The sequence below is a fragment of the Salmo salar genome, chromosome 06, assembly GCF_965601325.2.
Source record: "Salmo salar chromosome 06, fSalSal1, whole genome shotgun sequence".
Classification (NCBI taxonomy): domain Eukaryota; kingdom Metazoa; phylum Chordata; class Actinopteri; order Salmoniformes; family Salmonidae; genus Salmo; species Salmo salar.
Window position 1 is genome coordinate 25916198 of NC_138296.1, and position 17769 is coordinate 25933966.

At 44.9% G+C, this 17769-nt stretch overlaps 1 protein-coding gene across 5 annotated transcripts in view; it reads right to left on the minus strand.

Moving 5' to 3' along the window:
• Positions 1–17769, minus strand: part of LOC106606653 (rho GTPase-activating protein 17) — a 63622-nt gene that overhangs the window by 9681 nt on the left and 36172 nt on the right. For all 5 annotated transcript variants that reach the window (XM_045719979.2, XM_045719980.2, XM_045719983.2 and 2 more), the window contains 9 exons: positions 10931–11035; positions 8867–8943; positions 8286–8397; positions 8081–8157; positions 7137–7254; positions 4520–4588; positions 3662–3743; positions 2773–2900; positions 1684–1795 (listed from right to left, as the gene is read on the minus strand). In XM_045719979.2, the coding sequence (XP_045575935.1) occupies positions 1684–1795; positions 2773–2900; positions 3662–3743; positions 4520–4588; positions 7137–7254; positions 8081–8157; positions 8286–8397; positions 8867–8943; positions 10931–11035 (880 nt within the window). The remainder of the gene's footprint in view (positions 1–1683; positions 1796–2772; positions 2901–3661; positions 3744–4519; positions 4589–7136; positions 7255–8080; positions 8158–8285; positions 8398–8866; positions 8944–10930; positions 11036–17769) is intronic.

Genomic DNA, 17769 nt, shown 5'->3' on the forward strand with positions numbered 1-17769 from the left:
AGGGCCTTCCTCTGACACCGCCTGGTATAGAGGTCCTGGATGGCAGAAAGCTTGGCCCCAGTGATGTACTGGGCCGTACGCACTACCCTCTGTAGTGCCTTGCAGTCGGAGGCCGAGCAGTTGCCGTACCAGGCAGCGATGCAACCAGTCAGGATGCTCTCGATGGTGCAGCTGTAGAACCTTTTGAGAATCTGAGGACCCATGCCAAATCTTTTTAGTTTCCTGAGGGGGAATAGGCTTTGTCGTGCCCTCTTTACAAACTGTCTTGGTGTGCTTGGACCACTCTAGTTTGTTGGTGATGTGGACACCAAGGAACTTGAAGCTCTCAACCTGCTCCACTACAGCCCCGTCGATGAGAATGGGGGCGTGCTCAGTCCTCCTTTTCCTGTAGTCCACAATCATCTCCTTAGTCTTGGTTATGTTGAGGGATAGGTTGTTATTCTGGCACCACCCAGCCAGGTCTCTAACCTCCTCCCTACTTGGCTGTCTCGTCGTTGTCAGTGTTCAGGCCTACCACTGTTGTGTTGTCTGCAAACTTAATGATGGTGTTGGAGTTGTACCTGGCCACACAGTCGTGGGTGAACAGGGAGTACAGGAGGGGACTGAGCACGCACCCCTGAGGGACTCCAGTGTTGAGGATCAGCATGGCAGATGTGTTGATACGTACACTCACCACCTGGGGGCGGCCCGTCAGGAAGTTCAGGATCCAGTTGCAGAAGGAGGTGTTTAGTCCCAGGATCCTTAGCTCAGTGATGAGCTTTGAGGGTACTATGGTGTTGAATCCTGAGCTGTAGCCAATGAATAGCATTCTGAAGTAGGTGTTCCTTTTGTCCAGGTGGGAAAGGGCAGTGTGGAGTGCAATAGAGATTGCATCATCTGTGGATCTGTTTGGGCAGTATGCAAATTGGAGTGGGTCTAGGGTTTCTGGGATAATGATGTTGATGTGAGCCATTACCAGCCTTTCAAAGCACTTCATGGCTACGGACTTGAGTGCTACGGATCTGTAGTCATTTAGGCAGGTTGCCTTAGTGTTCTTGGGCACAGGAACTATGGTGGTCTGCTTGAAACATGTTGGTATTATAGACTCAATCAGGGACATGTTGAAAATGTCAGTGAAGACACCTGCCAGTTGGTCAGCACATGCCCGGAGCACACGTCCTGGTAATCCGTCTGGCCCCGCGGCCTTGTGAATGATGACCTGTTTAAAGGTCTTACTCACGTCAGCTACGGAGAGCGTGATCACACAGTCGTCCGGAACAGCTGATGCTCTCATGCATGCCTCAGTATTGCTTGCCTCAAAGCGAGCATAGAAGTGATTTTGCTCGTCTGGGTTGCTCGTGTCACTGGGCAGCTAGCGGCTGTGCTTCCCTTTGTAGTCTGTAATAGTTTGCAAGCCCTGCCACATAAGACGAGTGTCGGAGCCTGTGTAGTACGATTCAATCTTAGCCCTGTGTTGGCGCTTTGCCTGTTTGATGGTTCGTCGGAGGGCATGGCAGGATACATGATCATTTTTAACTCAAATATACACCATTCCCACTGGACTGAATACAGTCTCAAATCCAAAGATTGCAGATTGTATTGTCTTCCACTCTGCACCCCCAAATTCAACCCCTGCATAGACTATTGAGAGTAAAGGGGAACGAAAACAACTTTAATGAGATATGTAAGGGAAATGGGTCATACCAGCTACAGCATGGGGGTCAGAGTAAAACTCCTCTAACTGGGAGGTGGAACAGTCCAGCGCTGCCTTCAGCTTCTTTAGTTTGGAGGCCCCAGCAGCGATTCGGAACAGACCCTGAGAAGAGAGAGATACAGTTTTAAAGTCTTAAAGTTTACAAATGTTTTTTTCTTCATAGCAAATTAGAACTGGTTCAACAAACTAACCACGGTTAGATACAAATATAAATGAGGAAAAATGCCAATTTGCATTGAATTGAGAAGCTCTTTGAGGGGGAAATGGATGTCTACTTTCTGTTCTAATATTAGAGAAGGCCGTCTGGTTTGGGTATGACTGAGACAAGGAAGGAGGGAGAAAATAGATACCATCATATCACATCTAGAGATACGAGTCTTTGAGGTTGAGCGAAATATATTGGCAACAACAGTTCTGAATGTCTGTATAAGAAGAAAAGAAATGAAAGCGTTACAGTTGAAAACTTCCCTCCAAGGCACGAGGCTGGTTAACCAACCAAAGAACCAGACCACAGATGTCATCAGTACCGGACCAAAGGCTCTTACTCAGCATGTGTGTGAAATGGCAATTGCCTAGTCTTCTGTCTGTAACATGTTGGTTTTGATCATAAAGGAGTGGGTATTTTGCTACACATTAGATATGGATAGGGTGACTTACCCTCAATAACTAGCAGTGCATTGAGACCTAGTGAGAAGCACTATAAAAACGCTAGCCCAGGGTTACCCAACTGGCGGCCCGCGGTCCAAATGATTTGAATTTGTAAAACTGTAAAAACACCAGCAAATCAGCTCCAAGTGCTTTTCATTTTGGAAATCGGTTCCAAAGTATTCCCACACATAATGGAGAGATATACTGCAATTGATCCTATATAAATGTAAGCAAGGTTTGAAATGATTATGTTTTAGTCCAATATTATATCTGTATGGGCTTCTTGCGGTCAATTTGCCATCTACAAATGATTTGTAATTATATTCTGGCCCCCTGACCATCCACTCAAGAAAAAAATCTAGTTGATGATCCCTGCGCTAGTCCATTATTTTCCTCATCATCATCGTCGTCATCGTCATGGTGATGGTTACCTCCTCCTTCATGCCAGTCTCCAGCAGCATCATGACACAGGCCTCTAAGGGCAGGGCGATCTCACGGTTACTCCTCTTCAGGTGCTCTTCCAGAGCCGTGCCGTACGCAGGCTTCTCCATCCATGAGTCTGTACACAGGGCACAACATGGCCGCCAGCGTAGGTCAGTTTCATTATCATGAACCGTATGTGAGGAAACAAAGATTCTGTTCTCACTGCTAGGTTATTCCTGTCATTTTAGAGCACGACTAACAGATTAACCAACTGCATCTTAGCACATGTCATTAATAAATATTTTCCAGAGTTCGACCAGGGCCTCTATTCAAAAAGCGCTCAGAGAAGGACTGCTGATCTAGGATCAGTTTAACCTTTCAGTTCATAATGAATCAGCTTTATACGGACAGGGGAATACGGGTCCAGATGTGACTGTAGATGTTTTTAAGACAATAGAGCCATTTTCACTGAAATCTAATTTAACCTGATTCAATCTAATTCCTATTTCATTAAGTCAGAGAAAAACTGCTCATTAGCACCGCTTTGTTTTACTGCTAAGGCAATGAAGAGCCAAGACTTAACAAACCGACGCAGTTAAGTCACTTGAGATTTTCTCTTTTTATAACAAACCTTTATCAGACTCGGTATCCTACTTAACATGACATGAAAAGTTGGCTGTGCTTTGTGAATACTGGCTTTGAAATGAAAGAGACTACTGGTTAGAGGTAAAACATATCTGACCAAGGTGATGCAGTCAGAACATTCACTGCATGAAGTGAGAAAGCATTTTGAATCAACATTCAGCTGAATTTATTCTTGCAGGGGAAGAACATTAATGTTTTGTATTTTATCAAGAAAATTGTTAACAGGTTTTGATTCATTAAGGTTTCCTTTACCGTTCTGTGCCTGTATGGTCGGCAGGACTCCTTCCAGAGCAGCCAGAGACCTCCTGTGGTAGTCAGCCTGGGCCTCTACCAACTGATACACATTCACATGGCATCACACACATTCACGTGGCATCACACACATTCACGTGGCATCACACACATTCACGTGGCATCACACACATTCACGTGGCATCACACACATTCACATGGCATCACACACATTCACATGGCATCACACACATTCACATGACATCACACACATTCACATGACATCACCCACATTCACATGGCATCACCCACATTCACATGGCATCACACACATTCACATGGCATCACACACATTCACATGGCATCACACACATTCACATGGCATCACACACATTCACATGGCATCACACACATTCACATGGCATCACACACATTCACATGACATCACACACATTCACATGACATCACACACATTCACATGACATCACACACATTCACATGACATCACACACATTCACATGGCATCACACACATTCACATGGCATCACACACATTCACATGGCATCACACACATTCACATGGCATCACACACATTCACATGGCATCACACACATTCACATGGCATCACACACATTCACATGGCATCACACACATTCACATGACATCACACACATTCACATGACATCACACACATTTATGTTGTATCACATATTCCATTTATTCCAAATGCCACACCTTAAATTCCCTGAGGGCAAGAAAGTTATTCAATCCAATACTACCCTACTGTTAATGTAACATTTCAAATGATGAGCTAATGTGGGTAAAATGTGATCTGAAGGAAATGATGATGTTATGATAGTCAGGATGAAGAATACTCACAATAACATAGTAGCGGGCGTAGTCTCCCTCCTTGGAGGAGAAGTTATACATGTCAGCAGACAACTGGTCCTGAGGAAGGACCATGTAAACATCAGCATTTTGTCCCTCCAAATGTGGTGTAGACCCACTTTTGATTGGGTCTACACCACAGAGATTGATTGTTCATCCTAGACACAGAAGGGGGGGTCTGTTTGGGAAAGGGGGCCTAGTCGGAGGTTATAGATATATGTGCTTGTGACGTTGTATCTTGTCTTGAAGCTGCAACACCCATTGTGGTTAATACATCTAGCCTGCTTTCTTTGGTATCCCTCTGGATCATTGAATCAGAACATTGAACCTGACAATGTGAATAGCATGTATAGGTAACTGACAGCACAGTCATGACCCTTTAATAACATAGCCCTAATAACATGTATGTCAGGCTCTGTTCATACCTATGTCAGTATAACCCTCTGTTCATACCGTTGTCACAATAACTTTCTGTTCATACCCCTGTCACAATAACTTTCTGTTCTTACCCCTGTCACAATAACTTTCTGTTCATACCCGTCACAATAACCCTCTGTTCATACCCCTGTCACAATAACCCTCAGTTCATACCCCTGTCACAATAACTTTCTGTTCATACCCCTGTCACAATAACCCTCTGTTCATACCCCTGTCACAATAACCCTCTGTCCATACCCCTGTCACAATAACTTTCTGTTCATACCCCTGTCACAATAACTTTCTGTTCATACCCCTGTCACAATAACTTTCTGTTCATACCCCTGTCACAATAACTTTCTGTCCATACCCCTGTCACAATAACCCTCTGTCCATACCCCTGTCACAATAACTTTCTGTTCATACCCCTGTCACAATAACTTTCTGTTCATACCCCTGTCACAATAACCCTCTGTTCATACCCCTGTCACAATAACTTTCTGTTCATACCCCTGTCACAATAACCTTCTGTTCATACCCCTGTCACAATAACCCTCTGTTCATACCCCTGTCACAATAACCCTCTGTTCATACCCCTGTCACAATAACCCTCTGTTCATACCCCTGTCACAATAACCCTCTGTTCATACCCCTGTCACAATAACCCTCTGTTCATACCCCTGTCACAATAACCCTCTGTTCATACCCCTGTCACAATAACCCTCTGTTCATACCCCTGTCACAATAACCTTCTGTTCATACCCCTGTCACAATAACCCTCTGTTCATACCCCTGTCACAATAACCCTCTGTTCATACCCCTGTCACAATAACCCTCTGTTCATACCCCTGTCACAATAACCCTCTGTTCATACCCCTGTCACAATAACCCTCTGTCCATACCCCTGTCACAATAACTTTCTGTTCATACCCCTGTCACAATAACTTTCTGTTCATACCCCTGTCACAATAACTTTCTGTTCATACCCCTGTCACAATAACTTTCTGTCCATACCCCTGTCACAATAACCCTCTGTCCATACCCCTGTCACAATAACCTTCTGTTCATACGCCTGTCACAATAACTTTCTGTTCATACCCCTGTCACAATAACTTTCTGTTCATACCCCTGTGACAATAACCTTCTGTTCATACCCCTGTCACAATAACTTTCTGTTCATACCCCTGTCACAATAACTTTCTGTTCATACCCCTGTCACAATAACCCTCTGTTCATACCCGTCACAATAACTTTCTGTTCATACCCCTGTCACAATAACCTTCTGTTCATACCCCTGTCACAATAACCCTCTGTTCATACCCCTGTCACAATAACCCTCTGTTCATACCCCTGTCACAATAACCCTCTGTTCATACCCCTGTCACAATAACCCTCTGTTCATACCCCTGTCACAATAACCCTCTGTTCATACCCCTGTCACAATAACCCTCTGTTCATACCCCTGTCACAATAACCCTCTGTTCATACCCCTGTCACAATAACCCTCTGTTCATACCCCTGTCACAATAACCCTCTGTTCATACCCCTGTCACAATAACCTTCTGTTCATACCCCTGTCACAATAACCCTCTGTTCATACCCCTGTCACAATAACCCTCTGTTCATACCCCTGTCACAATAACCCTCTGTTCAGCCAGGTCATCAGATATGATCCTGTCATGATTAAGAAGCCTTAGCTGGAATGACGCCATCTTTTCAACTTTACCTCCAGTCATTAGAGCAGGAAGGTATTCCCAATTTTCCAAGGTCATCTAGGAATACCAGGAGTGTGTGCTCTCATGCTGCCCTGTGCTGTCCCTAGACTTTCCTTTATACTGAGAGTTTTTTCATAGTGCTGGAAACCTGCAGAATTCCCTGGAAACCTAATTCTACCACTTTGCCCACCATTACATCCTCTGCTGTATGTGCACATTTGGTGCACATATTATAAATGATATCAGTTCAATACACTATGAAAGTAAATGCATGTTGACATGATTTCAGTGGAGACACTTGATATGGCGAATCAATCTGTAAAAAACGTCTGTTCTGTTTTTATCCCAAATCAATCTATAAAACAACAGCTTTTCTCCAGAGTCTTGTTACTACAGTATGTATTTTGCTAGCGAGTGACCAGTTCCTTTTCATTGAAAAATTATAACTAGACTTGAATGAATACTATCTACAGTACCTTACACATCTCCACTTTGTTCAGGGCCTCGTCCATCTCGTCTTTGAGAGTCTCAACCTTGGCGACAGTGGCCTGGTAGTTTGTGGAAAAGTGAATAGACTTGCTTGCCTGCAACCACCTGGAACAAAAAGAAAATATAATGGAGATGTGGAACTTTGTCTCATCTATGTGTGAACACAGATCTTTACTTGAGAAATACACATACAACTTTTGCAAAATATATTTTTTTATTTGGCATAGCTTTATTTTTGGGGTTCTAGTCCAGTAGCTGGCTCTGGGGTTCTAGTTGAGTACCTGATTTTGGGGTTCTAGTCCAGTACCTGGCTCTGGGGTTCTGGTCCAGTACCTGGCTCTGGGGTTCTGGTCCAGTACCTGGCTCTGGGGTTCTGGTCCAGTACCTGGCTCTGGGGTTCTAGTCCAGTAACTGGCTCTGGGGTTCTAGTCCAGTAACTGGCTCTGGGGTTCTAGTCCAGTACCTGGCTCTGGGGTTCTAGTCCAGTACCTGGCTCTGGGGTTCTAGTCCAGTAACTGGCTCTGGGGTTCTAGTCCAGTAACTGGCTCTGGGGTTCTAGTCCAGTACCTGGCTCTGGGGTTCTAGTGCAGTACCTGGCTCTGGGGTTCTAGTGCAGTACCTGGCTCTGGGGTTCTAGTCCAGTAACTGGCTCTGGGGTTCTAGTCCAGTACCTGGCTCTGGGGTTCTAGTCCAGTACCTGGCTCTGGGGTTCTAGTCCAGTAACTGGCTCTGGGGTTCTAGTGCAGTACCTGGCTCTGGGGTTCTAGTGCAGTAACTGGCTCTGGGGTTCTAGTCCAGTACCTGGCTCTGGGGTTCTAGTCCAGTACCTGGCTCTGGGGTTCTAGTCCAGTAACTGGCTCTGGGGTTCTAGTCCAGTAACTGGCTCTGGGGTTCTAGTACAGTACCTGGCTCTGGGGTTCTAGTACAGTACCTGGCTCTGGCTGAGTCATAGTCTAGGACTAGCTTAGCCAGCTGTTTCCTCTGTCTCAGGATGTTGGGAATGTCCACCTGGGTAGGTTAAATGTTAAATGTAGGTATAGGAGTGATCACAAATGGTGTCATTATCATTAGTATGACCATTGGCATGCTCAGTGTTATCAATGCCAGGGTAAGATATGGAGAGTGTTGGTGGTCACCTCTGCTAGCTGGTTGAGAGGTTCCAGGATGTCTCTCTCTAGCTGGACCTCGTGTTGCATCAGCTCAGACGCTAGTCTGCCCTCTGCCTCCCCACACACATCCATCATCTTACTGCCACACACACACACACACGCGTAAAGACACACACGTGTAAAGACACACACGCGTAAAGACACACATATACACAGATAAACAGAGAGAAAGAGGAGAGAGAGAGAGAGAGAGAGAGAGAGAGAGACCGTTACCACTGCATTATCAATCCTAAAGCTGAGAGTAATAGATATTGTAGGAATACCACAAACACATTTGGGGCCTTTTAAACAACCATATCCATCCCTGTATAACTCTCACTAGCTTAGTCCTGGGATCTGATCATGTTCTGTGCTTATGGACTAACTTTCTCAACTGAATCTTTCTGAATCTGCATGTTGAACATGTAGAAACCATGTTCAAACCACATATCATAGTCTGGTTTCAAAACACAGATGTAGCCTGGTCTTGGACTCAGAAGCATGGAGAATCTCCACTGTACCTGGGAAACCGGCCCCATATATGTCTGCTGTCACTGCTCCACACTCACCCAATCAGTGACTCCTCCCCCAGCTGGCTTCCTCCATCCTGCATGGCCTGGGACAGCGCTGTCAGAGGGAGCTTTTTCTGCGGCAGGAAACACAAGGCATCATGGGGTTTGTAGTTAAATTGCTCAACACAAGACATGTTCCTGTATCATCTTTCATCTCGGACAACCAGAACTAAAATGTTGTATTATGCGTCAGATGCTCTATTAAGTTCTGGGGGGGACACGTGTTAGAAAATATACTAATGAGACTAGCGAAGTGTCCACCCCTCAAAACACAAACTCTCAGCCAGTTCTGGGCAAGTCTATTCGGAATCATAAAGGTCCATGTTTCGAACACGAGATAAGCATACAATTCTGGAGTGAAAGTAATGACAGTGAATTGCCAGTCATATCAGTAATGTTGCAACACTGGGGCGGGTCTGGCTAACAGTAGATTGGAAAGATAGTGGAGGGTTTGGAGAGGCCTACTCCACATGTCTATCCACTGAGTCTATCCTCTGTTATTTACTGAGAGATGCTGTGTAGTGATTGCAGAGGAGAGAGAACATTGAGATCATGGATAACTTGTCTCAGTCTCGGGTTCCTTTCTCTAGTGCTTAAAACCTACCTTGAAATAACTCAAAATGACAGTAATTGCACATCTTTCATTGACATTAGTATGTGGTTAATGTGGATGTCTGAGTTAGAGGTAAGAGCTGTTCACAACACATCTCCCTGAGAAGGAGAGATACAAGAGGATAGGTAAAGAAGGAGAGATATAAGAGTAGAGGGTGAGAAGGAGAGATAGAGAAGGAGAGATAGAAGAGGAGAGGATGAGAAGGAGAAGTAGAGAAGGAGAGATAGAAGAGGAGAGGATGAGAAGGAGAGGTAGAAAAGAAGTGAGAAGAGGAGAGGGTGAGAAGGAGAGATAGAGAAGGAGAGATAGAAGAGGAGAGGATGAGAAGGAGAGATAGAGAAGGAGAGAGAAGAGGAGAGGATGAGAAGGAGAAGTAGAGAAGGAGAGATAGAAGGAGAGGATGAGAAGGAGAGGTAGAAAATAAGTGAGAAGAGGAGAGGGTGAGAAGGAGAGATAGAAGAGGAGAGGGTCAGAAGGAGAGGTAGAGAAGGAGAGATAGAAGAGGAGAGTGTGAGAAGGTGCGATAATAGAGGGTGAGAAGGAGAGGTAGAGAAGGAGAGATAGAAGAGGAGAGGGTGAGAAGGTGTGATAATAGAGGGTGAGAAGGAGAGGTAGAGAAGGAGAGATAGAAGAGGAAAGGGTGAGAAGGAGAGGTAGAGAAGGAGAGAGAAGAGGAGAGGGTGAGAAGGTGTGATAATAGAGGATGAGAAGGAGCGGTAGAGAAGGAGAGATAGAAGAGGAGAGGGTGAGAAGGTGTGATAATAGAGGGTGAGAAGGAGAGGTAGAGAAGGAGAGATAGAAGAGGAGAGGGTGAGAAGGTGTGATAATAGAGGATGAGAAGGAGGTAGAGAAGGAGAGAGAAGAGGAGAGGGTGAGAAGGTGCGATAATAGAGGATGAGAAGGAGAGGTAGAGAAGGAGAGATAGAAGAGGAGAGGGTGAGAAGGTGTGATAATAGAGGGTGAGAAGGAGAGATAGAAGAGGAGAGGGTGAGAAGGTGTGATAATAGAGGATGAGAAGGAGGTAGAGAAGGAGAGATAGAAGAGGAGAGGGTGAGAAGGTGCGATAATAGAGGATGAGAAGGAGAGGTAGAGAAGGAGAGATAGAAGAGGAGAGGGTGAGAAGGTGTGATAATAGAGGGTGAGAAGGAGAGATAGAAGAGGAGAGGGTGAGAAGGTGTGATAATAGAGGATGAGAAGGAAAGATGGAAGAGGAGAGGGTGAGAAGGTGTGATAATAGAGGATGAGAAGGAGGTAGAGGAGAGATAGAAGAGGAGAGGGTGAGAAGGTGTGATAATAGAGGATGAGAAGGAGGTAGAGAAGGAGAGACAGAAGAGGAGAGGGTGAGAAGGTGTGATAATAGAGGATGAGAAGGAGTGATAGAAGAGGAGAGGGTGAGAAGGTGTGAAAATAAAGGATGAGAAGGAGGTAGAGAAGGAGATTGTCCTTACGTGTCTCTTTTCTGCCTCTGTTCCGATGTGACCCTGTAGACAGGTGACCAGTTTCTTGTGTGCGTTGTGGGACACCAGGCGGACCAGCTCCATGCGCCTTTCAATCTGCAATCACACATTCACACTCATGATCATCAGAAGAAACTAGGTCAGAAGAAACACAAATGAACACAAGCACACACACACTCACACACATCGTCACAAACACATAATAGAATGGTACCGCAATATAGTCTCTCTCTATATCAGTGCTCTCCAACCCTGTTCCTGGAGAGCTACCCTCCTGTAGGTTTTAACACCAACCCTGTTCCTGGAGAGCTACCCTCCTGTAGGTTTTATCCAACCCTGTTCCTGGAGAGCTACCCTCCTGTAGGTTTTATCCAACAATGTTCCTGGAGAGCTACCCTCCTGTAGGTTTTAACACCAACCCTGTTCCTGGAGAGCTACCCTCCTGTAGGTTTTAACACCAACCCTGTTCCTGGAGAGCTACCCTCCTGTAGGTTTTATCCAACCCTGTTCCTGGAGAGCTACCCTCCTGTAGGTTTTATCCAACCCTGTTCCTGGAGAGCTACCCTCCTGTAGGTTTTATCCAACCCTGTTCCTGGAGAGCTACATTCCTGTAGGTTTTATCCAACCCTGTTCCTGGAGAGCTACATTCCTGTAGGTTTTATCCAACCCTGTTCCTGGAGAGCTACCCTCCTGTAGGTTTCATCCAACCCTGTTCCTGGAGAGCTACCCTCCTGTAGGTTTTTACTCCAACCTTGTTCCTGGAGAGCTACCCTCCTGTAGGTTTTATCCAACCCTGTTCCTGGAGACCTACCCTCCTGTAGGTTTTAACTCCAACCCTGTTCCTGGAGAGCTACCCTCCTGTAGGTTTTAACTCCAACCCTGTTCCTGGAGAGCTACCCTCCTGTAGGTTTTAACACCAACCCTGTTCCTGGAGAGCTACCCTCCTGTAGGTTTTATCCAACCCTGTTCCTGGAGAGCTACATTCCTGTAGGTTTTATCCAACCCTGTTCCTGGAGAGCTACCCTCCTGTAGGTTTTATCCAACCCTGTTCCTGGAGATCTACCCTCCTGTAGGTTTTAACACCAACCCTGTTCCTGGAGAGCTACACTCCTGTAGGTTTTATCCAACCCTGTTCCTGGAGAGCTACACTCCTGTAGGTTTTATCCAACCCTGTTCCTGGAGAGCTACCCTCCTGTAGGTTTCATCCAACCCTGTTCCTGGAGAGCTACCCTCCTGTAGGTTTTTACTCCAACCTTGTTCCTGGAGAGCTACCCTCCTGTAGGTTTTATCCAACCCTGTTCCTGGAGAGCTACCCTCCTGTAGGTTTTAACTCCAACCCTGTTCCTGGAGAGCTACCCTCCTGTAGGTTTTAACTCCAACCCTGTTCCTGGAGAGCTACCCTCCTGTAGGTTTTATCCAACCCTGTTCCTGGAGAGCTACCCTCCTGACAACCCTGATCTATACCGCTGTTTTACCAATGTTTTGCATTTCTGTTTCGTTCCAATAGATATACTGTATGTCCATTGCATAATGGTTATAGACCTAGTTCTGTGAAATGATTGAGTGGAAGAAGCTGTTTTGACTGGCTGGTTCCTCCTGGTTGCCGTCTGGTAATGGTTATTCACATCCCTACATGATGTGTCTTAACAGTCAGCTGACAGACACATGGATGGCTGCTGAGGAAGAGCCAGCAGGATTGATACAGATAGTGCTCTCTGCAGGGAGCAGAACTAGGCCACATTAGATTTTCTTAATATTTATGCAAGACAGGTTAGAGATATGCGTATGAAGAACAGATGAATCTATGGGAATTTGAGAAGGGATATATTGCTCTCTATGGGTGTTATGATCAGTAAACAATTAATACAAGGACCCTATCAATGCAAAGCAGAAGACTGATGTATTACATTTACAGCAAACTATCACACCCACTATCCCCTTCCATAGCACACTATCCCCTTCCATTGCACACTATCCCCTTCCATACCACACTATCACCTTCCATACCACACTATCACCTTCCATACCACACTATCACCTTCCATACCACACTATCACCTTCCATACCACACTATCACCTTCCATAGCACACCATCCCCTTCCATAGCACACCATCCCCTTCCATAGCACACCATCCCCTTCCATAGCACACCATCCCCTTCCATTGCACACTATGCCCTTCCATAGCACACTATCCCCTTCCATAGCACACCATCCCCTTCCATAGCACACTATCCCCTTCCATAGCACACCATCCCCTTCCATAGCACACTATCCCCTTCCATAGCACACTATCCCCTTCCATAGCACACCATCCCCTTCCATAGCACACTATCCCCTTCCATAGCACACTATCCCCTTCCATAGCACACTATCACCTTCAATAGCACACTATCCCCTTCAATAGCACACTATCCCCTTCAACAACACACTATCCCCTTCAACAACACACTATCCCCTTCAACAACACACTATCCCCTTCAACAACACACTATCCCCTTCAACAACACACTATCCCCTTCAACAACACACTATCCCCTTCAACAACACACTATCCCCTTCAACAACACACTATCCCCTTCAACAACACACTATCCCCTTCAACAGCACACTATCCCCTTCAAGAGCACACTATCCCCTTCAACAGCACACTATCCCCTTCAACAGCACATTATCCACTTCAACAGCACACTATCCCCTTCAACAGCACACTATCACACCCACAAACTTTAAAAAGGGAAGTGATACAATGATGGTGTTGTTGATGGGAATAATGGAGATATGGATATGGGGTCCACACGATCACTCCACTGTGCTCTATTTCAGTCTACTTCTGTTATGGGGCTGTGATCAAACAATCATATCAAACTGTTCCAGTCCACAACCTCGAAAAGGAAGTGGAAATGCAATGAGGGATGTGCTTGTGTGCTCCATCCCCTATATCAGGGCTATTTAACTCTCACCCTACGAGGTGCGGGGCCTGATGGTTTTCAGTTCTACCTGATAATTCATTCCACACACCTGGTGTCCCAGGTCTAAATCACTACATGGTTAGAGGGGAACAATGAAAAAGTGCTGTGGAACTGGCTTCCAGGTCCAGAGTTGAGTTTGAATGCCCTAAATGATGTCGTTTTAGTATGAGCCTGTAAATAAATCATCATATTCAACAAACTATTAGAGTCAACAAACTAAACTACTGTATAAAAAGGAAGTGAAGCAGGGGGTTGTCACAACGTCCACAGAAGGTGGCGCCTCTCCTCGGTCGGGCGGTGCTCGGCGGTCGTCGTCGCCGGCCTACCAGCTACCACCGATCTATGTTTCTGTGTCGTTTGGTTATGTCTGTTTAGGTCTGCACCTGTTTTGTGTTAGTCAATTAGTGGGGTATTTAGTTTGTCTGTTTCGTTTGGGGATTTGTGCGGGATTGTTGATTGTCATGTCTTTTGTGATAGCCGGGAATATTTTGTATGTTTCCCAGTTACGCTGCGTTATTTTCTCTCTTTACAGTTCTCTGCTGCCAATGACTGGAACAAACTACAAAAATCTCTGAAACTGGAAACACTTATCTCCCTCACTAGCTTTAAGCACCAGCTGTCAGAGCAGCTCACAGATCACTGCACCTGTACATAGCCCATCTATAATTTAGCCCAAACAACTACCTCTTCCCCTACTGTATTTATTTTATTTATTTTTATTTTGCTCCTTCGCACCCCATTAACTCTATTTCTACTTTGCACTTTCTTCTACTACAAATCTACCATTCCAGTGTTTTACTTGCTATATTGTATTTACTTTGCCACCATGGACTTTTTTTTGCCTTTACCTCCCTTATCTCACCTCATTTGCTCACATTGTACATAGAAAAATAAGTCTACTGTATTATTGACTGTATGTTTGTTTTACTCCATGTGTAACTGTGATGTTGTCGAACTGCTTTGCTTTATCTTGGCCAGGTCGCAATTGTAAATGAGAACTTGTTCTCAACTTGCCTACCTGGTTAAATAAAGGTGAAATAAAAAAATTAAATAAATACAAATTTTAGCCATTAGGGTTGCCGGGCTGTGCCCCGTCTTTTTGGATCTTTGGAGTTGTCCTCCTCCTTATTGTTGTGCACCCTGCCTTGTTGCGGCATTTTTCTATTTTGATTATTAAACATACGTTTAACGGACTTCAGTCTCCTGCGCCTGACTTCACCCCTCCTGCTATCCAAGTGTATTGTGACAGGGGTTTTAACTAGCAACATTTGTTTATGAGGCTTTCTGAGTGTAGTTCCTGTATGGGACTATGAGCCAAAGTATTACAGTCAGCAAACTATCTTCTTCCAAGCAAATGTGTGTAACTTAAGGAGGGGATTCTGGAGGATAGTGATTTGCCTATACAGTCCACAGTATTCTGATGAACTTTCAGTATGAGCGTTCTCTGGTGCTAAGTGTTTACTTCCTCTTCGTGTTTCACTGTAACCACCCAGCTGGCTCTGCAGCCACGTTATTGGCTGGGAGAGCTCTCTCGCACGCTCTCTCTCTCTGTCTCTCTCGCTCTTTCTCTCGCGCACTCTCTCTCGCAAGCACTCTCTCTCGCGCACTCTCTCTCGCGCACTCTCTCTCTCGTGCACTCTCCACCGTACACTCTCAATCCCATGCATTTCCCTCCAGCTGCTTCTCCATGCCAGCTGGGGTGAAACTCTCTCTCTCTGGATCCAATTGATTCACTGTAACAGTGATCCTGGGCAGTGATTCATGCCTGCTAGTAATAACTGTAATGTGTATCCAGACCCTCATCACTGGGTGCCAGAGTAGGGCTCCGTCCCAAATGGCACCCCTATACCAGTATAGTCTACTACTTTGTCCAGGGACCATAGGGTTCTGGTCAAAATTAGTACACTATACAGAGAATAGGGTGCCATTTGGGACACAGCCTTGAGTTATGACAGAAGGTGGTGGTCAAAAGAGAAAGAGTTCAATAACAGCAATGGAGAACTGACTTCTGAAAACAAGCACTGGTCTCATTCAGTACTACTGACGGGAAGAAAGACAGACAGAATAATATATAGTATTACACCCTGGCCTGAATGCTGGTCTGAAGGCTGGAGAGGGATGCAATAAGGAGTAAACACACAGACCCCACCCTCACCTTCCTCCCTCCATTATGTGTAACGATGTTTAAAGGTTTACAGGCCTATTATTGAGGAGGTCTTTCTCCAGCAGACAGCCCAGATCAGTAGCCAGTAAAAACAGTCAGTGGACTGAGCAGCCAATTGACCCCTGATCCTGGCTCAAAGGGAATATGGAAGATCCAGAGCAGTGAGTCAGAGCAGTGCTGATGTGGGGTTTAGCCTTGGTCCTCTGAGAGAGACAGCTTCTCTCTCTCTCCCTTTCTCTTGGTTTCTCTCTCTCCCCCTTCCCCCACCCATCTCTCTCAAACAAAATAAAATAAAATGTTATTGATCACATGCACATATTTAACAGATGTTATTGCGGGTGTAATGAAATGCTTGTGTTCCTAGCTCCAACAGTGCAGTAGTATCTAACATTTCACAACAATATAAAAGTTAAAGAATGGCATTAAGAAATATATAAATATTAGGATGAGCAATGTCAGAGTGGCATTGACTAAAATACAGTACAATAGAATACAGTATATACATATGAAATTAGTAAAGCAGTATGTAAACATTATTCAGTGACTAGTTTTCCATTATTACACACACACTGTATATAGATTTTTTTGTATTGTGTTATTGTCTTACGTTTGTTTATTCCATGTGTAACTCTGTGTTGTTGTTTGTGTCGCACTGCTTTGCTTTATCTTGACCAGGTCGCAATTGTAAATGAGAACTTGTTCTCAACTGGCCTACCTGGTTAAATAAAGGTGAAATAAAATAAATAAAGTGACCAGTGATTCCATGTCTAGGGCAGCAGCCTCTAAGCTGCAGGGTTGAGTAACTGGGTGGTAGCCGGCTAGTGATGGCTATTTAACAGTCTGATGGCCTTGAGATGGAATCTGTTTTTCAGTCTCTCGGTCCCAGCTTTGATGCACCTGTACTAACCTCGCCTCTTTCTTCCCCAACATCTTTTCCCCAAGTGTCAGTCCAGTCCAACAGACACCGGCCGGTCTGACATCGCTAGCTCCTCTCCTGTTACTGATTCAAACATGTCCAAACAAGATGACCACTTAGCCATTTAAATACACAGAGGCCCTGCATAACTAAAGTGCCACATTTCAACAGGCTAAACTAACATTCAGCTCATGGTTAGGAAAGTTGGTGATGTATCATGTTACTGAACGTGATCTGCACACTAATATCTACCCCCTGGAGATAAATAAAGTGGATTAAACGGAATTGAGCTGTGCCTTGTTAGACCATAATAGAACAAGGAAATTGTGACTGTATCTATAGAGTAAACCCTATGGTGTAAGGAGGGCTATCCTTTTTGGAGTTGGGTAATAAAACACATTGCAAGCAGACACACCTGTAACTGGTTACCTGCCAGAAAGATAAGGCTAACATTATGAATGAATCATCTGTGGTAAACTAGACGTTTACAAGATATGTCTGCATGCCATTTGCTACAGTACCTGGTCTCTCTTGACATAGAGTTATAGTACCTGGTCTCTCTTGACATATTGAGCTACAGTACCTGGTCTCTCTTGACATATTGAGTTACAGTACCTGGTCTCTCTTGACATTTTGAGTTATAGTACCTGGTCTCTCGTGACATATTGAGCTACAGTACCTGGTCTCTCTTGACATATTGAGTTATAGTATCTGGTTACTAGTGACATATTGAGTTATAGTATCTGGTTACTAGTGACATATTGAGTTATAGTATCTG